General features: G+C 45.9%; 2 protein-coding genes across 3 annotated transcripts; both read left to right on the plus strand.

Moving 5' to 3' along the window:
• Positions 1-2,242: 2,242 nt before the first annotated feature.
• On the plus strand, positions 2,243-6,490 carry IL36RN (interleukin 36 receptor antagonist). The gene is made up of 5 exons (XM_006056001.4): positions 2,243-2,323; positions 2,508-2,563; positions 3,897-3,982; positions 4,958-5,085; positions 5,257-6,490. Exons 2-5 carry the CDS (start codon positions 2,535-2,537, stop codon positions 5,479-5,481), a joined length of 468 nt encoding a protein of 155 aa, XP_006056063.1. The 5' UTR covers positions 2,243-2,323; positions 2,508-2,534; the 3' UTR covers positions 5,482-6,490.
• A 2,850-nt stretch (positions 6,491-9,340) lies between these two features.
• IL1F10 (interleukin 1 family member 10) lies at positions 9,341-22,449 on the plus strand. Of its 2 annotated transcripts, none has more exons than XM_006056002.4 (5): positions 9,341-9,428; positions 18,689-18,747; positions 20,940-21,025; positions 21,328-21,455; positions 21,736-22,449. In XM_006056002.4, exons 2-5 carry the CDS (start codon positions 18,716-18,718, stop codon positions 21,946-21,948), a joined length of 459 nt encoding a protein of 152 aa, XP_006056064.1. In that variant the 5' UTR covers positions 9,341-9,428; positions 18,689-18,715; the 3' UTR covers positions 21,949-22,449. The 2 variants fall into 2 exon arrangements, with proteins under 2 accessions (XP_006056064.1, XP_044781906.1); XM_044925971.1 differs by lacking the exon at positions 9,341-9,428 and adding an exon at positions 13,240-13,262.
• The last annotated feature ends 485 nt before the right edge of the window (positions 22,450-22,934 follow it).

A 22,934-nucleotide genomic window follows, 5' to 3' on the forward strand; every position in this document is an offset into this window, starting at 1 on the left:
TTCTCTTAGTTCACACCTAACTTCATAGAGTCTGATAATCTAACCCATGGTAATTGATAAGTCAAACAAAGACGGACTTTCCCCAGAGAACTATGCAATTGTTGGTGGGACTGTTTGACAATGCTCCAGTACAACACCGAGAGCACATGCCATTATCATTGTGTTTTATTTTCAAGTTTGGAGAAGTTTTCTTAGCAGGGATTTGCTTTATATTTCTTTCTTTCATTTTCTTGGTTCATCCATTCATTGCCCCATCCTTTCACTCTGTATTGCCCCCTTGTTATGCACAACCCTCTGGATGTTCAGCATCATGGGGACGAGGGGAAGGGGACCACATACTGGCTTCATTCTTTATTAGCAGAAGGAGGAGGGAGCTTGATGAAGCACCATGGCAGCGTCCTGTGGTCACACAGGTGCAATTCACTAGAGTCAGGGGATCACAGGGGGCAAACCAAGCGGTTGGCATTTTACCTTTTTAGGAGAAAAAAAACCTTCTTCCCTATTACCACTTCACAAATGAAAGCCTGTTTGCTTAAAGTCATTTTGCCTATTGGCCAACTCCTTCTGCAGTGTCTTTTTTTGTTTTGTTCTTTTTTGCAATTATTTGCACAAATAGTGTCTTTTCTATTTGGCCAGTTTATGGCCAACTTAATAATTTTTACATAAGGATCTAATTTTCTGAAAGGTGTTTATCACAGTAGCAGCATTATGAGTGATGAATTCCTACCCTTTGAACCATGTGATATTTTATTTATTTTTTAACATTTTAGGACATTTTAGTCCATTCATCTGAAAACAATATTTTTTAAAATATATAACTTAACAATAAATGGTTTTATGTGGTGCTCAAGACATAATTAAATTGTTATTATGCACTGACCCTTACCTTTCATTTAGATCCATTACACGGAGCATATGGAAGGATTAAAACTTCACGAAATGTCATACAATCACACATTATTTTATCAGTTATGTACTGAAGAAAGAGCAATAATAGATGGCCCAAGCTAGATTTTTTCAAGGGAAATAATCAGACACACAAGCAAAGATGTTGATGCAAAGATGTTTGTCACTGAAAGATTTTCAATAACACATTATGATAATAACAATGGCTAATAATAATTGATTGCTGTAATTAAATGATGTTGCATAGAAATACTCTGCAGCTTTTCAATGTTCTGATATCATTATGTCAGCCAGTGAAGTTGCTCAGTCGTGTCTGACTCTTTGCAATCCCGTGGATTGTAGCCTACCAGGCTCCTCCATCCATGGAATTTTCCAGGCGAGAGTACTGGAGTGGGTTGCCATTTCCCTCTCCAGGGGATCTTCCCGATCCAGGGATCAAACCCACATCTCCTGCATTGCAGGCAGACACTTTACCACCTGAGCTACCAGGGAAGTATATCATTATACTTGATATGAAAAGAGATTCTGCTATTTTGCTTACATGACTAAAGCGAGTTGAAAGTAGGGTAGGCGGCTCAGACGGTCAAGAATCTGCCTGCAATGCGGGAGACCTGGATTCTTTCCCTGGGTTGCACAGATCCCCTGGAGGAGAACATGGCAACCCACTCCAGAATTCTTGCCTGGAGAATCCCCATGGACAGAGGAGCCTGGCAAGCTACAGTCCATGGGGTCACAAAGAGTCGAACAGGACAGAGAGACTAAACAGAGCACATCTGGGATGTAGTATGTGTAAAGTGATGGTTACAGGTATGTATGTGCAGAGGAAAAACTGTTGTTCTTGGTTTGCTGATGATACACAAGCTGGAGACGAGAATTCTTTTTTTTTTTTTTTTTTGTCAATCTGGATTTTCAGGTTTTTCTACAATGAATAATCTTAACAGTACCTAAGCAGGCGAGCTCCACCTCCAGCATTTTCCATAGTCTTGGCAAAGGCATACAGGAAAGAAGGAAGAAGGGAAGGAAAGGAGGGAGGAAACGAAAGAGGGAGAGAAGGAAGGAGGGCAGGGAGAAAGGAGGAAAGGGGGTTGTTCTAGCTCACTGCATGTTGCCCTTGGGTCTGGCAGGGCCAGATGTCTAGGAGCTCAGTGATCACAAAGGGCTGGAAAGCCCCTGGAAGTTCTTCAGAATTGCTCGAAGAAGAAGACTGTTTCCAAAACTTTCCTTCTCTGAGTGAGATAATGAGCAGCAGGTGTTTCTGGAAGCTTAAGGTGGTATGAAATCACTCTGGAAATCCTGCTCCTCCCGAGACTGAGGCAGTTTCAGGGGCCCCTCCCTAGGGATCATTAAAAGGGCTGAGGCAACCTTGGAGGAGCAGGCAGACAGCACGGGCTCCGTCAGGAGAAAGGAGAATTCCAAGGTGTCCTCTGGGGAACTGAACCTCGCCTCTCCTGACCCCAGACTTAGAATTCCCCTGCTCCTTGGGGGTTCTTCCCATGCCAGGGCAGAGGGTTGAGGGGGGAGGTGGAGAGGGCTCAGGGGGCCCAGGTCCCCTGCAGCTCAGCCTCCATTTCCACCTGAGATTTTCCGTTATCTCAATATAGGAGAGTCTACACACCGGGAAGCTCAAGATGGTCCTGAGCGGGGCGCTGTGCTTCCGGTGAGTATCTGAGCCCCTGACTGATTTGTGTCCAGTGGGAAGGGGCGCAGTTCCAGGTAGACCTGTTGTCCAGTCTTTCCACTGAGGGCATGCTCAGGATTGCCTACAGTGGGGGTGGCTGGAAAGGTGTGAACAGGCACCTACCTCCTTGCCTTTAGACCATCTCTTCCAGCCTCTCCAGACTGGGGCAGGCTTCCCTCTTGGGGGTTACCTGATGAGAAAAGAGCTGTGGCCTCGTCCATCATAATGAGAAAGGCAGTTAGGAGCTTGGATCCCTACTGTTACCTACCATCCCCGCCCTCCAATGTGATGAAGTGAAGTCAATTCAGGCATTACTTCCTTACTGTCCTTTAGGACAAAATAGCATTAGCAAAACTCTTCTGTCAGTCTGTCTGTCCACTGGCCTATGCTGAGTCAGGCGCTCCACTCTGGACTTGGAACAGTGAATGAGAAGACTCTTGCTCTCACCGAGCTCAGGGTCTAGTATAGCTTGCCCCCCAAGAGAAGCCAGTCTTATGAGTGGCTTTATATAGTGGTGCTCTTTAGTCAAGGATATGTGGAAAATAGGTTTTCTAGGTCCTCTTTCGAAGAGGATTGTAGCACAACTCAGCATATTAGTTACTTTGAAGTAGAGATTTCTTTGTGTTTAGCCAACATTTAACCAATTTGTATATAGCATACATTTTTTTCCCATATGACATCTGGAAGAACCCCCTTCAGAATATATCTTTCACCTCACAGGATGTCAGAAAATCAACTGAGATTGTAAATGTGAATTAAATTTGAAAAACAAAATGAAAGAATTTTAAATGTAAAGAAATCCTTCACATAGTAGGGACTATATAGGCAATGGAAATATTAATAAATGCACCAAGCAGAAGAAGTAAAGGTAGAAGTTGATCAAGGCACATTTTAACCTTGAAAAGGCCTGAACAGCATCTATCCCATCTTCCTAGTTTAGCAATGAGGAGACTCAGGCCCAGAGAGAGTGAACCATTTGTCTATTGCGACGACGGTGGCAGAGCCAGGGTGAGAACCCAGGACTCTGACCCACAGTTTAGTTTCCTTCCCAACGTGGCACATGAAAGAGTCTGGTTAGTGTAGAAAAGATTGCAGAGGGAGAAGGAGAAAGTCCCATACTCAGATGGGAGGCTGTGGTGTTGTCCCGGTGATAGGTATGTGCCCCCAGGGGTGGGAGAGGAGGCTGTGCCATTACTTCATGCTCAGTGGGAAGAGAGGGCGATAGTGCCTGAGATTGGGGGAGTCTCAAGAGACCAGGTAAGCTGGAGCAACCCCTCCCCTAACTGAGTGTCATCCTGTCCTGATATTTCAGAATGAAGGATGCAGCATTGAAGGTGCTTTACCTGCATGATAATCAGCTTCTAGCTGGAGGCCTACAAGCGGGGAAGGTCATTAAAGGTTGGTGGCCAAAACCTGACCCTACTTCCCTAGGTCTCTCTATATGCTCAGAGGGAGGGGTTCTGAAGAGGACTTAAAAACACTGGCACAAACCTACAGACCTGACACAGTAGATAGAGAATCAAAAAACCAGGCTCTGAGCAAGGACAAATGAACTACCACACTTTCCAGAATGGCGCCATGCCCCGGAAGCCTCTATGTAGAGGTGGGATTCTTTTCCAAGATGGCTGTTTTGTCATTTCCTCAGTAGGTGGAGCTGCGTCCAACATCCCTTTTCCTGGTAGCCCTTGCTGAGGACAGCACTAATGCAGGCTGTCTAAATCTTTACTTCCATGTGAGAGGGGGTTTCTGCCTCTTTACTCTGGGTCCCCTTGCTCTCTGAGGGTCCTTGGTCACTCAGAGTGGTGGGACTTAGAGGGGCAGGTGGCACCATCTGGCTTTGTGCTCACAGCATGACCGGGCCTGCTCACTAAGCAGCACACACCTGGAACACTCTTACCAGGTGTTAGGGCCAGGTAGAGCTCTCTGTGAGGTTGTGTGTATGTGTGAGAGAGAGAGAGAGATGGAGGAATTATACAGAGAGGAACGAGACCTTTTTCTGATCTCAGGACTCTCACAGGAGGGTAGGAAGATGTCCAAATAACTCTAATTGGGAGTTTTATCAAGACAGGTAACAGAAAAGTCTGGGGGGTCAAGGGGCATTGAAAGAGGTGATCAAATTTCCCTTGCGGTTTGGAGACCTGAAGTTTTTTTCTGGACAAGGGAGTGGATGTGGGGGTGGAAGATAGTATCTTCTTCAAGGTCCTATGTGTCTTGACGTTCACTGGACCACCTTAGGAGACCACCCTTCCCTACATAGCAGCTGCTATGAAGCTCCCCTTCTGCCCAGCCGTGGGGGAGGGTGTCCGATACATCCCACAGTTGGGGAGAGAGAGGAAGGGCAGTCAAGGTTCCCGCATCCCCTTCTTCCTCTAGGTGAGGAGATCAGCGTTGTCCCCAATCGGTCTCTGGATGCCAAGCTTTCTCCAGTCATCCTGGGCGTCCATGGTGGGAGCCAGTGCCTGTCATGTGGGACAGGGCAGGAACCAACCCTGAAACTAGAGGTGGGTCCTGTCGGGGCACTCTCACCACTCTCTGGCTTCACTAAGTCAAAGATGCTGCTGCTGCTGCTGTGGCTGGGGCACCTCTCCCTCACAGGATTCTGTTGATCATGGCTCTGCCTCCTTATGTTCCATTTGCTCCTGTCCCTCACCTGTCGTGCCCTCTGTCCGCAGCCAGTGAACATCATGGAGCTCTACCACAGTGCCGAGAAGTCTAAGAAATTCACCTTCTACCGGCGGGACACGGGGCTCACCTCCAGCTTTGAGTCGGCTGCCTACCCAGGCTGGTTTCTTTGTACGGTGCCTGAAGCTGACCAGCCTCTGCAGATCACCCAACTCCCGAAGGACACCAGCTGGGACGACCCCATCATCGACTTCTACTTCCAGCAATGTGACTAGGGCAACATGTCTCCAGGGCTCCCTGCAGGCCAGCTCTGGCAGGGGCTGGAGGTGTAGGAGGACACCCGTGGTGTCACTCTGCCTCTGCTCTCATGGCCCCCACTTTTGAGGGCTGGGCATACTGCCAGTCTTCCTGCCCTTGTTTCCCAGTTTGGGTAAATCCTTCTGAGATGTGGGGCGTTGTACAGTTTCTTCTCCTGCTGATTGGCACGACTGGTGTGAATCCTTCAAAAAGCCCCATGAAATAAACCTCTAATGAGTCAGGGTCAGGGGAGTGGTGGGAACCCTCCATGCTGTGATAAAGTACCTGGTAGCTCTTAGCCCCACAGGGCAGCACATCTCTGGTTGAGCCTATCAGGGCCACCAGCCGGCCACACGAGGTCCCCACTGTGCAGAAGAGGGAGAGTGTTCATAGAGTTGAGGACACAGACCCTGCCCCCTTCTCTTTAATTCAGCCGCCATCATATGCTGCCTTTTCCCTCTCTACCTTCATGTTTCAGCCATGGATGGGAGAGGGTGGTGGTGTCTGAGGAAGTGGCTCCAACTCAGAAGACGGAAGATGGGCATGTCACACCTTTTGAAATCCAAGTCACAATTAAAACCCAAGATACTGATGTCTCTTCACATGGAAAGATGCTCATGACATATTGAGCGAGAAGAAAGAGTTACAAAGTAGCATATCTTGTAATTGCAATTTAATGAAAAAAACCTATTTATATATATTTCGACATAGAAACAAAAGTCTGAAAGAGTTGACTTCCATTTTAGCAATGTCAGGGTAATGCTATTACAGGTGATTTTTCTTTCCTTCTTTTTATTTATCTGTATTTTCTAATTGTTCTACAATGAAGCTGGAGTGATTGATGATCCCCAGTCGCTTGGTATTCATGCCCCACCCCTGTGCTCCCTCCCACATTGGACCACAGTTGTTTCCATGACCAATAGAACACAATGGAAGTGATGTTATGCAGCTTGTGAGATTAAGTTATAAAAGACACTGTGGCTTCTATCTTGGTCTGTTTCTTTGTTCACCTGCTCTGGGGGAAGCCACCCACTATTGTGTGAGCAGCCCTATAAGGAGGCCCAGTGGTGGGAAATGAAGGCTCCTGACAATGGCCACACAAGTGACCTTGACAGTAGCTCAGCCTCCAGCCCAGCTAGGCCTTCAAGTGATGCACCTCTGAGTGACTGTAACCTAGTGAGAGGCTGAAGCAGAGTCACCCAGCTAAGCTCAGCCCAGTCCTTAGGAACTCTGAGAAAATAAGTGTTCCTGCTTTATGTTGTTAAGGTTTCGGGTCAAGTCACTTGTTACCCAGCAATACATGACTAGTATGGAGGGGAAGAGAAATAAATCATTTACTTTATTATGATTGCAATTTTCTCCAGTGCTTTTATTGTCCTGCTCAAAATGAACACCATCCCTTTATTTCCCCAAATATGAAACTTAAAAAGCTGACCAGGGACGTCCCTCATGGTCCAGTGGTCAAGAATCTGCTTTGCAATGCAGGGGATGTGGGTTTGATCCCTGGTTGGAGACCTAAGATCCCACATGCTGCAGAGAAACTAAGCCCCTGTGCCACAACTACCGGAGCCCAAGTGACACAACTAGAGAGTCTGTGTACTGCAATGGAAGATTCCATGTGACATAACAAAATCCCGAGTGTGGCAACTAAGACCCGACACAGCCGAGTAAAATAAATATATTTTTTTAAAAGCTGACCATACTCAATTGGTTGAATATTCTGTTTCCACAAGATTTAGATCTTTCTCAACTACCTTTGCACCTTCAGACATATGGCCCAGAGGCCCAGTGACTCCAGGGTCTCTGCCTAAACCATGGGGAATCATAGCAGAAGCCAGAGGAGGGGCCCAAATGGTAGTTCCATGTGTCCCCTCTGCACCTCGCCAGTCAGACCAGCCTGGCAGGTTCAGCTGCCACTGAAGGATCAGCGAGGGAGAGGCCAGGCCAGAGGGTCTGGCTCCAGGGACCTCAGCAGCTCCAGCCCAGAAGCAGCATAAGGCCTCAGGCAGCAGACAGCAAGGCCACAGGCCCCTCAGGGCTGCTGAGAACAGACTTGGTTCACACTGTCTGCCCACACGCCCAGAAAAGGTCTCATATCGTCACCTCCTCCCAGGAGCCCTTGCTGAATTGAGAGCCGTGGTCATCAGCTCTGACAGTGCTTTGTGCTCGCCTGTATGCTAACTCCCCCTCCTTGTAATAAGTTGACTTGGGATCTGAGGCCCCTGAGATCACCTCAAGTTAAAGTCTGTCCCGGCTTGTTTCCAAGCACCTTGTGTAATGTTTGGCAAATTATTGGAATCCAGAGAGTGTCAAATGTGGAGACTATTCCTCCACCCAGAATATTCTTTCACCCTCTTCTGCCTGTCAAAATAGACCCACCCTGCAGGGAACAGCTGAAATTCTTCCTCATTCTTGAAGCTTTTTCCAGCTTCAAATGTGATTGCTGTATCACTTGTAGGCTGATAGAATTCAAAAGGGCTTTAGCAGGAATGAGCTGACAGGAGTAGTTGAAAGAGGAGGAATTATATAAAGGGCTAAAGCCCTTTCAATTCTAGGAATTTATCTTTCTACTCAAGGAGGTTCTCCCCTCTATTGTCTTCAGTATTCCCTGGGCTCAGAGATTAAAGAGTCTGGTCTTTTCAAGTGTTTATGACTTAGCTCCCCAGTCAGACTGTAAAGCTACTTAATAACAGGGACCATGTCTTACATGCATCTGTTACAGGTCTTGTTAATGCTCAGTGAGCACTCATTGGTTTCCTGGTATAATACTCTGTGCTTTGATGGTTTCCATTGAGAGGACAAGAGTTTGGGAGAAGGGGTGAAGAATGACTATTGGCCTTAGGAAACAGAAATCTGTTTCCACCTCTGCCCATATTTTTTCATTGCTCACTCTGCAGACATCTGGGTATAGGACTGACCTCTCCCTTGTCCTCATCAAGCCTTTATGAAATTTTGCAAAAGACCCATGAAGGAGAATTGCAATAAAGCAGTTTGTCCCCAGAGAATACCATGCCTAAGTATCTCTGCCCCTTGTAAGTGGGTGGATAGATGGGTAGACATTCTGATTGGTGGATGGATGGGTAGATGGATGGATGGATGGGTGGATGGGAAGATGTACTGATGGTTGGATAGGTGAATAGGTAGATGAACTGATGGATTGATGGATAGATGGATGGATGGACAGATGAGTGGCTAGATGGACTGAATTAAGCAATATCAATCAGAGGCCCAGGTGTTCTTCACCCCTGCCCTGCTTACACTGTGTCATATACCCTTGTAGTCTAGGGCACAGGGTACCTGCTCAATCCCAGGATAAATCTAAGGTCAATGTCTTCTGACTGCAGTGGATTTCTTTAGAGATTCATCTCATCAAGCTGGTACCAATTAATAGAGCCTGTTGAAAAACAAAGACGTCCCTTTCATCTTCCCCAACAGGGGCTATTCATAATATCATCAACTCCCATTCTCACATTGCCTTGATGGCCACAGCCTGGCTATGGACAAAAATTTGTCTTTAGGCCCTTCAGACACACTCACTCTTGCCTCTTCTGCCTCCCTAAGTCTAGATGGAGCCCCATGGGAACCAAAGGGAAGGTGATATGAAGATGTCTGACCCCAGCATCATTTATCTGGCTGCCAAAACCACCAATCAATGACAGTAGCTTTGAGCAGGGTCCCAGCACTTGGCTTCTGCGAAGGCTTTATGGGCGACTCTCTCCCCTTTAACAAACATTCATTAATGTTCCCACCTTCTTATTAGCTAGACTGTACCAAAGACCTTGTAAAATCCCAATGCCTTTCTTCCCCATCCTGGAGCCAATTATAAACATTGCTATAGGCTGACCCACCCTGATCAGGAAATATAAACTCAGTGTAGACAGCCTGGAGAAATCAGTTGGAGGTTCCAGGCACCCAGGATCTTCAGGTCAGTGGTGGAAAGCAGTGTTCTCTCTTTTTCTCTTTTCTTATCCCTCTATCAATAACTCTGATTGGCAACCTCCCTTTAATTCCTCCTGGCAAGCTCTCTAGTTAGCAAGGTATCCCCTACATAGATATCATAGGATGCTAAATAAGTCTAGGGACACATAAAAGAATTTGAGGAGAAGGTATAGCTAAGTCATGTCAAGGTTTTTAAATGTTCAGGATGACAGATTTTAAATAAATTTTAAAATACTTTTAAATTTATTTGGCTGCATTGGATTTTTTGTTGCAGCATGCAGGATCTTTTGTTGTGGCACACGGACTCTGTAGTTGTGGCTCAAGTGATCAGTTGCTCTGCACCTTGTGGGATCTTGGTTCCCTGATTGGGATCAAACCCATGTCCCCTGCATTTCAAGGCAGATTGTTAATCACTGAACCACCAGGAAAGTCCTCAAGGAGCACAGATTTTAGAAAGTAATTTCAGAAGAAATCATTTAGGCCAGTGGTACCCAGCAATGTTTGATGAAGCCTGATTTTCTTTAGAGATGCCCCAGTGCCTTTGGAGGGGGGAGGCAGTGTAATTAATATATATTTTTTTAATTTTTAAAAATTAAAAAAATTAAATTTTATTGTTGATTTACAGGCTTGCCTGGTGGCTTAGCAGGTAAAGAATCTACCTGCAATGCAGGAGACATGGGTTTGATCCCTGGGTCATGAAGATCCCCTGGAGGAGGGCATGGCAACCCACTCTGGTATTCTTGCCTGGGAAATTCCGTGGACAGAGGAACCTGGCAGGCTACAGTCCACAGGGTGGCAGAGAGTCAGACACGACTAAAGTGACTGAGTATGTGTGCATGCACGCATAGTTGGTTTACATTGTGTTAGTTTTTGCTACGGAGCAAAATGAATCAGTTATATATGTTTGCACGCATGAATGCATGTGCCGGGGACCAGCCCCGGCTGATCCAGGGTATTCGAAGGGGAGAAGGCGTAGGCGACCTATTCAAATGTTAATTAGAGCTATAAAGAGTAATAGAATGAGGATAGCTCAGTAGGAAACTTCAGTGGAGAAAAGAAGCTGAGTAGCTTGGTTTACGCGGAAAATCAATATAACCCATGACACCAGGTTAGCTCTGACCACGGAGGCCGCAGGCGCCCTCTCGAATAGCGGAAGGTGCCCCACCTTAGACACCTTCTCGAGTGGGTCTTAGAAGCCCAGGCAAATAAATGGTCGCAGAGGATATCCGCGCTCCAGATGGAGACTCAGCTGGAAGTTAAGGGGAAGAATGACATGGGGAGACCAAGCTTTGGCGAGCAAGGCCCGTAGCTTTATTTTCAACAGGGGCTTTTATACCCTAAGTTACACATAGAGGATAATAGGGGATGCAAAGTCAGCAGTCTTTGATCCTTATCAAAAACCAGGGTTTCTTTCCTGCAAATTTATTGTATACAAATGGTTTAGGTGATTTACATCATCTTCTGGCCAAAAGGCTTATTAACATTTTATGACTCTTGACAAAGACTTATCAACAAAGACTTATTTTCTCTAAGAGTAATTATTTTAAGGTTTGGCGCCATCTTCCGAAGATAAAATTGTATTCCTATAGGGCGGATGTGTAATGGGTTTACAAAGGAAACAATTTATTACCTTAAGGGTCTAAAGTTACTAACACCAAGGCCACTACTTATTTTTTCTACATACCCACTATATTAATTAATACACATTCAAGGATACAATTCAGGGGATGTGGAAACTTGGCAATAAGCATTGGCTCATCAATGAAATCTTTTACTAGTTTTTTTCTGACAGTTTCTAACTCTCTGAGAGGCTCTAAGCTATTTGAATATCTTAAGCTTCCCGTGCCTCTCGAGGCTGGGAGACTGTAAACAATCGTATGCATAGCTGTAGGTGTCCGGGTAAACTTGTCAGGCGAGTTAGAGAGCTATCTGAGGGGTTTAGATTTAAACACTCCTGATTGCCCAGAAACTTTATTAATTGGAGCTGTAAGTTAACTCTTTGACAGAGAAAGCGAGATGGTGGTGGGGGACAGCCCCCAGTAAAGTCAGAGGTGAGAGCACAAAGCAATAAAGTAGGCAAACTCTGGTTTTTGGGGGGTAGATGCTCGAGAATATCCGGGGGGACTCCTGAGGCTCGATCCCGCCTTTGCGTATGCCGAGCCTCCTTTCTCATGACCTTTGTCACGAGTGGAATGCCTCACCGGCTCCCGGCATGCATGCTAAGTGGCTTCAGTCATGTCCGACTCTGTGTGACCCTATGGACAGCAGCCTACCAGGCTCCTCCGACCACAGGATTCTCTAGGCAAGAATGGTGGAGTGGGTTGCCATTTCCTTCTCCCACATTTCCCGAAGGAGGGGAAATTTCCCAGCCACCCAAGACCAGGCCCTGGCCTCACCAGCCAGTCAGCACCTTGTACAAATGAATGAGACCTGTTTCATAAGACATTTCTTTCAACTCAGGAGGCACCAAATAATTGGGGTCAGCAGCTTGGCATGCTGAGAGAAACATCAGGCTCCCCCTATCTCTGAGAGGTAGCCAGGGAGGTAAGGGCCAAGGCAGAGTCCATTCTTTACTGGCATCTACACAGATACGTCCTTGTTATTTAGAACAATCAAAGTTTCCAGTGTAAAAACCTGTGGGCTTATTGCATCTACCCCACTGATGGTTTATCTTTTTCTTTCCATCAGACCTGCCATGAGGGCATGGTTTGTTAATTAATTTGTTAAATTCCAGGGATCTCAGACTCACAGATCCTTCTAGGCATACAGAGAGACTATCTATTAACACAGTGAAAGTGAAAGTTGCTCAGTCTTGTCCAACTTTTTGCAACTCCATGGACTGTAACCCACCAGGCTCCTCTGTCCATGGAATTTTTCAGGCAGGAATACTGGAGTGGGTAGCCATCCACTTAGTTGTTTAGTTGCTCAGTCATGTCCATCTCTTTGAGACTCCATAGACTTAGCCCACCAGCCTTCTCTGTGCATAGAATTTCCCAGGCAAGAATACTGGAGTTGGTTGCCATTTCCTTCTCCAGATATACAAATATATCCACTCCTTTTTCAGATTCTTTTTCCATTTAGGTCATTACAGAATATTGTGTAGAGTTCACTGTGCTATACAATAGGGTCTTATTAGTTATCTATTTTATATAGAGTAGAGTGTTTGGTTACCAAGGGGAAAAGTGTAGTGAGGGATAAATTGGGAAGTTGAGATTGATATACACCCAGTGCCTACTTCAGTGGTCAATGCTTACTGGGTTCCCATATCTCCATTTCTCTCTGATTCTGCTAAGCGGGTACCTTTTATCCATTTAATTTTCCTTAGGTTTCCATGAAAACTTTTCTTTGAAACTTAAAATATCTTTGAAAACTATTTATCTTGCCCAGCATTTCATTCTAATGATAAGAAATTGGAGGCCTAGGGACAAAAAGGGACTTTCCAAGGTGGCAGAACAAACTTGTAGCAGAGTTAATTCTAGAACCAACCTTCCATTTGAATCTGCAGTGTGTGTCCTACTTGTAAGCATGGATGTATCTCAGCTGGGGCAGGTGGAGAGAGCTACAAGCTTTGTTTTGTGGCCTAAAGAGCCTGTTCAATTTAATAAGGGAAATAAATGTCTACATATAAAACAATAAATAACACAATGAAACTTAGTGGGAGTTCAGAGTAGGATTGCAATGGTAAAGAAAATAGTCTTTAAACATTGAGTCATAGAATCACTGATAGTTTGATCTGGAAAGAATTTTAATAACCACATACTCTAATTCCATGATTTATAGATGCTGAAACTGAAGATTGGAGGTTAAGTGACATGACTTTGTAAGTCTGAGCTGATAATTAACTAGGCAGAACTAGATACTCAACTATAGATAATAATAATGGCATTATAATTATGGTATATTATTATCTATCTTGAATTCACAAGCTAACATCCTAAGCACTTTTCTTTCATATCCCATGGAGCTACAATCCATCCATTTCCACAGGTGCAATGATCATCTTTCTCTGATGCCTCCCAAGCCCAGATTGATCATCCTCTATAATTATCCATCTATAATTATCTATATCCATGTCCAGTGACCTTAATGCCAAAAGATCTGAATGGACAACAATTAGATGGGATGACTTTGGAGGTAGGGAAATCAAAGATAACTTTGAAAATACCTATGAGGAAAATAAGAAAGAAGTCTCATTGCCTGGGAGGTGGTTTAGTGTCCACGGAGAAGTGAGACCTAGAAAAGTGTATCATACAGTGGGAAACCACTGTAGACTGGAGTGGGGTGGGGATGTGATGAGAGCAGATACAAGTCCAGAAACCTCAGATAGGTTGGGCTGTACTGAAGGTGGAGAAACCAGGAATATAGGCACAATTCTAATGGCTATGAAGAAAACAAAGGTTATATGTTAAAGATATAATTTATTGGAACTTGTTGATAAATCTGTCATAGAGTCAAGAAGGTAGGAGAAGTTGTCAACAGTTCTCAGGTTTTGATCTCACTGTCTAGGGGAATATTATGGCAGCAAGAGAAATGATCCCGGGAGGGACGAATGGACTTGGAGGAGGAGAAGATGAATTTGACTTTGGATGCATTTGGTTGAGAATGATGGCAGGATATCCAGAGGGTGGTATCCTGGAGGCTGCTGGAGATAAAGGAGGATGATCAATCTGGGCTTGGGAGGCATCAGAGAAAGATGATCATTGCACCTGTGGAAATGGATGGATTGTAGCTCCATGGCATATGAAAGGAAAGTGCTTAGGATGTTAGCTCGTGAATTCAAGGTTTAGGGATGACCCCCACAAAAAAGGAAGAATCCATAATGGAGCTGAGAAGCAGAGAATGGAGAAGTGTGAATCAATATCAAGGGATCCAAGGGAGGCAGTTGCCAAAGATCTGACAAATCAAAAAAGTCATTGGATTTGACTCTACAGAAGTTAATATTGGTCTTGGAGAGAACAGATTCGATGAAGACAATGTGTAAGAGGATGAAGGAGAGGGTGGGATTAATGTGAGTGTGATGTGCAAAAGAGCTTAAGGAAGCCCAGGGATATTTTTTGGTGATATTGGGTCCAGGACAGGTGAATTGATGAGAACTGAGATATCCAAAGATGGTGTCCAGAGAGGGCTATAGCCTAACATCCAATGAAAGGTCACTTGGAGACAATTGGGAAGGCAAAGCTTTGGGGACTATGTGGTACTTTGGGAAGAACTATGGCAGATGCTCCACACCAGGAACCCAGGCTCTCTGATGAACTAGAAGCCGGCTTCTCATTCCTACTCACTTCTATATATCATAATCTATACCAAGACCCCAGGCAGGGATTCCTGATTTGGGGGTCTTTAGGAGAGAAACAGGTTTGAGGCCAGACCAGGAAAAGAGGCTTCTAGAGTCCCAGAGATCCTGCTGGACTGGACCATTCTTGACTTTCTGTTGGCTCTGAGTTGACATTGACCAAGAGGAGGAGTCATCAGCCTGTCTGGCCTGACGCTTGGCCCTCTACTTGGTCTACCCCAGCCAGCCCTTGGCACAGCACCAGGCTGCCCATATTTCTGCTGCTCCAACCAAAGTTTCTCCAGTAGTTTGGCTGAGAGTGAGTGCAGCATCAAGTGGGTTTGCATCAAGACCATGCTGCTGTCAGCCTATAAGGGCTGGGGGATCATGTGTCCTTTGACACTTAAAGTGTCATCCAGTATTAATACCATTTGGTTGCATGTTTGAAATGCAGAGTTTTAGGTCACCCCAGACCTAGGGAATCAGAATCTGTATTTTAACAAGAGCTGCAGATGATTTATATGTTCATTTAAGAGTGAGAAGAACTGAACTCTTGTACCATTTCCCCAGCCCTGTTGATAACAAAGTAACTTCAACAAACTTTAGTCCAGGAAATAGTACTTCTCAAGAGTCCTCCAGGTGATTCAATGGGCAGGCACATTCTGGAAAACTAATGACTTGGATTGAAAACTTCATTTTTTTAAAAATTGAAACTTAGCATATACTTCCCCCATTCCAGTATTCTTGCCTTGAGAATTCCATGGACAGAGGAGACTGATGGGCTACAGTCTATGGGGTTGCAAAGAGTCGGACATTACTGAGCAACTTTCATTCATTCATTCACAAAGGAAATTCGTATTCATATAAAGGAAAACGTTGAAATGCTAAAATAAATAAAAATCACCCATAATCATGTCAGCCATAAATAAGTGCTGTAAAATATTGATCATCTTTGTTTCTATGTATGTGGGTAGATTAAAATGGAAACATAATGCACACATTATTTATAACCTGCACTTTTCACTTGGTATTTTGAACATTCATATATCATAAAATGTTTTTCCGCAACATTGTCTTTCATGTACACATACTTTCTTATTTACCATAATTTTTGTTGCTGTTGAGTTGCTAAATTGTGTCCGACTCTTTTCGACCCCATGGACTGTAGCCTGCCAGTCTCCTCTGTCCATGGGATTTCCCAAGCAAGAATACTGGAATGGGTTGCCATTTCCTTCTCCAGGGGATTTTACCAACCCAGGGATTGAACCCATGTCTCCTGTATAGATTCTTTATCACTGAGCCTCCACTTTCTTATTTACCATTTTTACCAGTCACCTATTATGGGAAGATAGATTATTTCCAATTTCTTGTTATTATAAAATATGATGCCATGAACATCTTTATTATTAAATACTTGGGCAATTCATTATTTTTCCCTTAGAATATGGAAAACAGATGAAATTACAAAGTACACAGAATGCTTTAAGACCTTGATTCACATCACCAACATCTATCCAGAATTTGTACTCCTGTTGGTGTCCCATGATCCTTTGTCCTTACCAATGCTCAAACTCTCACTGCAAAGCTGAGAGAGAGGAAATGACCTGTTCAAGGTGATCAAGTGGCAGGTCCTGTACTAAAAGGAACCTTGACTACAGCCATCCTTCTAACATCCAGGCCAGGAGCTCAGGGAGGTTGAGATGGTTGGAAGTCCTGCCATCTGCAGGACTTCCATCTTGTAGATTCCCAAAATGTTGCTCAGGATCACCCTCTCCCTCTCTGAGCCCTGCTTCTTCATTTCTACCTTTCTCCCATTTCCTCTACGTTTCTCCTTTCTTTCCTCTTCTCTTCTCTTTCCCTTCTTCCTTGGTGAGAGAATCAGATCTATTCTTTAGCCTCAGCCCTAGCCATCCTTGTATTTACTTTTCTGGACTCTTCTCCAACTCCTCCCAGCCTCATGCCATGATTGGTTCTGGGTTTCTTTCTGTGCTGGATTCTAGAATGGCCTTTCTGAAAGTGATCATTTCAGGGAAAAGCTCTAGGGACAGATGATCCAACTGGCAGGAGCGGAGCTGTGTGAAGCTCTGTGGTCTGAGATCTGTATAGAGGTCACTGGCTTCAGTTTTTGGACCATTTCTTCCCCAGAACACAAGTCTGTGTCTCATGTGTGTGCTGTTTTCCATCTGGAATAGAGCGGGGGAGTTTGGATAACCTCTGGTAGGTCACAGTCTCAGCAAAGCATCCCCCAGAACAATGCTCTCTACCTGCAGGGAGATCCTGCCCATCCCTGGTGCAGGCTGCAGGTTCTTCCTAGAAGTGCTGCCCAGAGGAAGTCAGGATGATGTCTCTAAGGCCAGGCTGGGGAGTGGGACAGGGTCTAAGCCAGGTTCTTCCTCAAACTGTGATGCTGGAGCCCACCCACCCCCATCTAAGCCCTGGGGAATGTCTCTTGGCTGAACTCTTTGGGGGTACCTTCCAACCTGTTTCCCAGAGCTGGCCCCAGGGCACAGTCATGGCTCATACTCCTGCCAGCTCAGCTAGATGTGATCCTGCATGGCCTCAAAGGAAGGCGATTCAGAGGGCCTGGAACTGGCTGGACTGGGGGCACCTTGGTGAATTCTCAGAGGCCAGCGATAGACAAGTTCCTGGTGAGAACTTTCTGCCTTGTGATGGGGTGATTTGGGGCCTTTGGGGTATCTGTTCTCCAGCTCCACCACCTTCCCTTTTCTTTTCTTAAAATTTCAGCCATTCTTTTTTAAAATTTTTAATTGAATTATAGTTGATTTACAATACTGTGTTAGGTTCAGGTGCCCAGAAAGTGATTCAGTTATACATAGATAGATAGATGGATAGATAGATAGATGGGTTTCCCCTGGTGGCACAGTGGTAAAGAATCTGCCTGCTAAGCAGGAGACATGGATTTAATCCCTGAGTCAGGAAGATCCCCTGGAGGAGGAAATGGCAACTCACTTCAGTATTCTTGCCTGGGAAATCCCATGGACAGAGGGGCCTGGTGGACTACAGTTCATGGAAGTCTCAAAGAGTCAGACAAGACTTAGTGAATAAACAGCAACAACAGCAGCGGTATATATGTACAATTCTCTATGCTATACAGGAGGTCCTTATTAGTTATCTATTTGTATATCAGTTCAGTTCAGTCGCTCAGTCGTGTCTGACTCTTTGTGACCCCATGAATCACAGCATGCCAGGCCTCCCTGTCCATCACCAACTCCCAGAGTTCACTGAGACTCACGTCCATCGAGTCAGTGATGCCATCCAGCCATCTCATCCTCTGTCATCCCCTTCTCCTCCTGCCCCCAATCCCTCCCAGCATCAGAGTCTTTTCCAATGAGTCAACTCTTCGCATGGGGTGGCCAAAGTACTGGAGTTTCAGCTTTAGCATCATTCCTTCCAAAGAAATCCCAGGGCTGATCTCCTTCAGAATGGACTGGTTGGATCTCCTTGCAGTCCAAGGGACTCTCAAGAGTCTTCTCCAACACCACAGTTCAAAAGCATCGATTCTTCGGCGCTGAGCCTTCTTCACAGTCCACCTCTCACATCCATACATGACCACAGGAAAAACCATAGCCTTGACTAGACGGACCTTTGTTGGCAAAGTAATGTCTCTGCTATTTGTATATAGTTGTGTGTATATTTTAATCCCCAACTCCTTATTTATGCCTCTCATTTCCCCTTTGGTAACCATAAGCTTGTTTTCTATGTTTGTGAATTTCTTTCTGTTTTGTAAATAAGTTCATTTGTGTTATTTTTAAGATTCCACAGATAAACAATATTTTATGATATTTGTCTTTCTCTGTCTGGCTTACTTCATTTAGTATGATAATCTCTAGGTCCATCCACGTTGCTGTAAATGTCATTATTTCATTCATTTTTATGACAGGCTATGATTCCATTGTGTATATGTACATCTTTTTTATCCATTCACACTCTGACAGCCCTTTTTCCCCCCTCAGTGAGGACCAGTAAGCCTGCTTGCAAGAATGTGCTCCCTCCCCATGGCAAAATACTACATGTAAGTCTTCCTGGAGTCTACCTTTCCTAATCAGGGGTCTGGGAATGAGAGAGAAAGAAGAAAAGAAGGCTGAGTCAGAAGGATGAAGTTCCCTCTCACCCAGAAAGCTCAAGTGCCCCATAATTAAGGCACTTACCATAATCACAGAAGCTTTCTTCCCTGAGCTTCTGCAAGAAGCCAGCCATCCTACTGCCTTGCCTTCATCCTGAGAAATCTACAAGGGAGTGTTACTAAACCCATTTTATAGATTTGAAAACTGAGGCTCAAAAAGGTTATTAAGTACCTGATGTCACACAGGACTAGGACTCAGACTCACATTCTCTGTACTGCTTCAGCGTCCTCTCTCTAAAAGCTCAGAGATAATTTTGAATCTCAATGATAGTATTTCATATATTAACCTCTGTGGTTTTTACTCCCATTCTGGGCTTCTAATTCTTATTTTTTTCTCATTTGATATTTGAGTCTTTACTTTTCAGTTACCACTTTATTATCTGTGTTTTTTGTTGTAAACTATCATGAGCCCTTCAAGAAATGAGTTTGGGTATAATAAAAATAGAATAGGGTTAACACCTGGGACGCATTCCCTCAGCTTCTCCATGACGACTTTTTGTGACTGAGTCCCTCCCCATGGACTGTAGCCCGCCAGGCTCCTCTGTCCATGGAATTCTCCAGGCAGGAATACTCGGAGGGGGTAGCCATTCCCTTCTTCAGGGGATCTTCTTGACCCAGGGATTGAACCAGGTCTCTTGCATTGGTAGATAGGTCCTTTACCACTAACGGCACCTGGGAACATTGTCTTCTCTGTGGCCCCATCCTCTCCTAGACATGGGGGATTGGTCAGGGCCTCCAGGAAGTTACAGCATGGCTGAGAAGGCAAGACACATGTGCATGGAGCCTGCAAATGACAAAACAGGATGTCAGCTCTCTGGGGTCTCTAGCCTGGGTTCTGTCCCTGAACAGAATGCGGATGGCAGTTCCTGGTAGTTGAGGTTGGAGGGAGAAGGCCAGCTGCCAAAACAGGTTCTTTTCAGATCTTCATTTTTATTATACAAGGGAACCTGCTTTAAACACATACAGTCATGAGCTCAGGGTACTATAATTAGCTGTTACTGAGAAAGAAGAGTCCCCTAGAAGTGGTGGTGTTGGCCCAGAGGTTCTGCCCTTGAAGGTAAGGAGCATCCCCAGGCCTGAGAGCAACTGATGGCCATCTCTGAAACCAGCCAGCAATGGGTTAACCTTGTGGGCGTGGCTTTGATCTGCACAGACTCACCATCGTTCCTTTTCAGCCTCCCTGCACATGTTTACACTCCCACACTGATCATTAGAACCACTGCCAACCCCACTGCCAGTCATCAGGGCCCTGCTCTGACTCTCTGCTGACTATCTGTATTTGGTACACCCAAAGCGGCCTACTCCACCCCCCCCGCCCCACCCCTTACATACTTGCATGCTGGAGGGCTGGAGGGTCAGGAAAACTCTGTACACCTCAGTGAGAAGACCCTGGCTCCCATCACTGCCCTGAGGGCCTGACAGGGGCCAGGCTTGGTAAACACAGAGATGCAGTCTCTGAAAAATGCCCAGCCCCAGGAGAACTTTCCTATAGCCTATGGCTAACCTAGTCTTGACCTACTTTTGGATGGAGTAGTATCCCTTCTTCTCACCTGCAGGATGTTGGGGCAGTCTAAGTGCGGGTTGGGAAAGAATTTCCAGAGAGCATTTCAGAAGGGAGTGAGTTTATTAAGAACAAAGAGCAGAGATTTACTGCAAGTGCAATGGGCTGACCTCCTGACAGACCAGGGAAAGATAGTTCTTGTGAGTTAATAGCTGATTCTTATAGCCTCAGGACAAAGATAATTCCTGCTGGAAGGATGGCATTGGGTGATTGGTTAGGGTGTTATGGGGTGTTTACTGGAGCAGGTGTCTTTGCTTAATTGGGAGTCAGGAAGCTTGTTAGTGATGATCAGGGGGGCTTTTGGGAATGGTTACAAAGGGGCTCAGTCAACTTTGCAGGTGATCTTGGTTCTAGGTTCTGCTTCTGTGGCCATGGTGCAAGGCCTCGCACCCGTGGCCTGGGGCAGGACTCAACACAGAAGAACTGCCAATGAGCAGGTCATTCAGAGCCTGGGGCAGAAGGGCTGGGGGGCCCGGGATGTCTGAAGGGAGTGGGCAATCAGCATCAATTCCTGTTCCAGAATTAAGGATGCAGAGCAGAAGGCTCTGTACATGAGAGATGGCCAGTTCCTGGTGGGAGATCCCGATGCAGACAACTGTCATGCAGGTGAGTATCTGGGGCCTTGACCTCCTGGGACTCATACAAACTCCATCTGCCCCAGGCTCTCCTTCCCCTTCTGTCTCCAGTGACAGTGAGAATTGAGGCAGGGAAAGCTCTCCCATTGAGGGATCAGGGCCCTGATAGGAGTCCCAGCCTGCATGCAGGGGCCAGGTCAGCTGTGCCCTGGCCCAGTTCCTTCCTACCCGAGCTTCCTACCCAACCTTCCTACCTGAGCTCTTAAGCTCGCTTAAGAGCTTGCAATCTGGGGTCCCCTCAGCACCTGGCTCTCTTCTCTTCTTCCCTCCTAGAGACCATCTGCATACTCCCCAACAGAGGCCTGGAACGCACCAAGTTCCCTATCTTCTTGGGGGTCCAGGGAGGTAGCCGTTGCCTGGCGTGTGTGGAGACAGGGGAGGGGCCTTCCCTGCAGCTGGAGGTGAGCAATCGCACCCTGTGCTGGGGGCCCCTATGGACCTCCAGGGTGCTCTGGCATCTCTATGCCCATCTGTGGTCCAGCAAGGTCCACATGTCCCTCTTGTTTGGATTTCCACCATCTCCCTTTGCACCCAGTGCCCAGACCCTTCCCTCTAGAACCTGCAGAGGGAATTTCCCTGGAGAAAGACTCACCTTTTGGTTCCCTCATTGGCCAACTCCCAGAAGCCTCGAGCGATGACAGTCAGCTGCCCCATCCAGCCTCCTCTGCCTTGTCCCCACAGGATGTGAACATCGAGGACCTGTACAGGGGCGGAGAAGAGGCCACCCGCTTCACCTTCTTCCAGAGAAGCTCAGGCCCTGCTTTCAGGCTCGAGGCTGCTGCCTGGCCTGGCTGGTTCCTCTCTGGCTCCTCTGAACCCCAGCAGCCCCTGCGACTTACCAAGGAGAGTGAGCCCTCAGCCCACACTGAATTCTACTTTGAACAGAGTCGATAGGGAGGCAGGAAGCTTCCTTGGAGCTGATAATTGAATGGGAGAAACACTAAACAAGCAAATACACAAACAAGAAAACAGACAAGGGCAATTTGCATGAGAGAGGGTGAGGGCAGTAGATATTCAATGGTAACATTAGAGAGGGCAGTCAGGGGAGGTGACTCTGACTTTTTGGAAGAGGTGACATTTGAGCTGATGCTGAAGGATACAAGGCAGTGCAAGCAGGAAGGGATGCAGGAGAGAAATAGCAAACACACAGCCCTGAGACAGAAGGGGCTCAGTGTGTCCAAATAGTAGTGGAAGGCTTGGGGGCTGCATCCTGGAGAGGGTTAGGAGATGGACAAGACCAGCAGAGGACTGGATCATGGTGGGGATCTTGAAGGCAAATAAGTATTTTCACTTATTTTTAAGTGCCAAAGGATATGGGAAAATTTTAAGCAGAAGAAAGACATGCCAGGCTTTGTGGCCCTAATAAATTTAGACTCTTTCCCTGCATGTTCCTCATAACTTGTCACCTGGCTATCATAACTATGTATTTTTTTAATTAATTAGTTATTTTACAGTTTGGATGTAGTGGGTCTCCCCTGCTGCACGAGGGCTTTCTCTAGTTGTGGTTAGTGGGGGCTACTCTTTGTTGTGGTGTGCAGGCTTCTCACCGCAGTGGCTTCTTTTGTTGCAGAACACGGGCTGTATGTGCACAAGCCTCAATAGTTGCTGCGCATGGGCTCAGTAGTTTTGACTCGTGGGCTCTAGACCACAGGCTCAGTAGTTGTGGCACATGGGCATAGTTGCTCTGCAGCATGTGGGATCTTCCTGAATCAGGTATCAAAGTAGTGTCTCTTGTATTGCAAGGTGGATTCTTAACCACTGGGCTGCCAGGGAAGCCCCATAACTGTGTATTTATGTCCTGGGACTACCCTGTGCTATTTGAGGGCATGTTCTGTTCAATTATAGGCTTCCCAGGTGGTGTTAGTTGTAAAGAACCAGCC

This window comes from Bubalus bubalis, chromosome 12 (assembly GCF_019923935.1).
Source record: "Bubalus bubalis isolate 160015118507 breed Murrah chromosome 12, NDDB_SH_1, whole genome shotgun sequence".
Classification (NCBI taxonomy): domain Eukaryota; kingdom Metazoa; phylum Chordata; class Mammalia; order Artiodactyla; family Bovidae; genus Bubalus; species Bubalus bubalis.

Coding starts and splice junctions, on each gene's coding strand:
- IL36RN (XM_006056001.4), top strand. CDS start 2,535: ATGGTCCTGAGCGGGGCGCTGTGCTTCCG. Junction 2,564..3,896: donor AGCGGGGCGCTGTGCTTCCG/GTGAGTATCTGA, acceptor CTGATATTTCAG/AATGAAGGATGCAGCATTGA. Junction 3,983..4,957: donor AGCGGGGAAGGTCATTAAAG/GTTGGTGGCCAA, acceptor TTCTTCCTCTAG/GTGAGGAGATCAGCGTTGTC.
- IL1F10 (XM_006056002.4), top strand. CDS start 18,716: ATGTGCTCCCTCCCCATGGCAAAATACTACAT. Junction 18,748..20,939: donor CCCATGGCAAAATACTACAT/GTAAGTCTTCCT, acceptor TTCCTGTTCCAG/AATTAAGGATGCAGAGCAGA. Junction 21,456..21,735: donor GGCCTTCCCTGCAGCTGGAG/GTGAGCAATCGC, acceptor TTGTCCCCACAG/GATGTGAACATCGAGGACCT.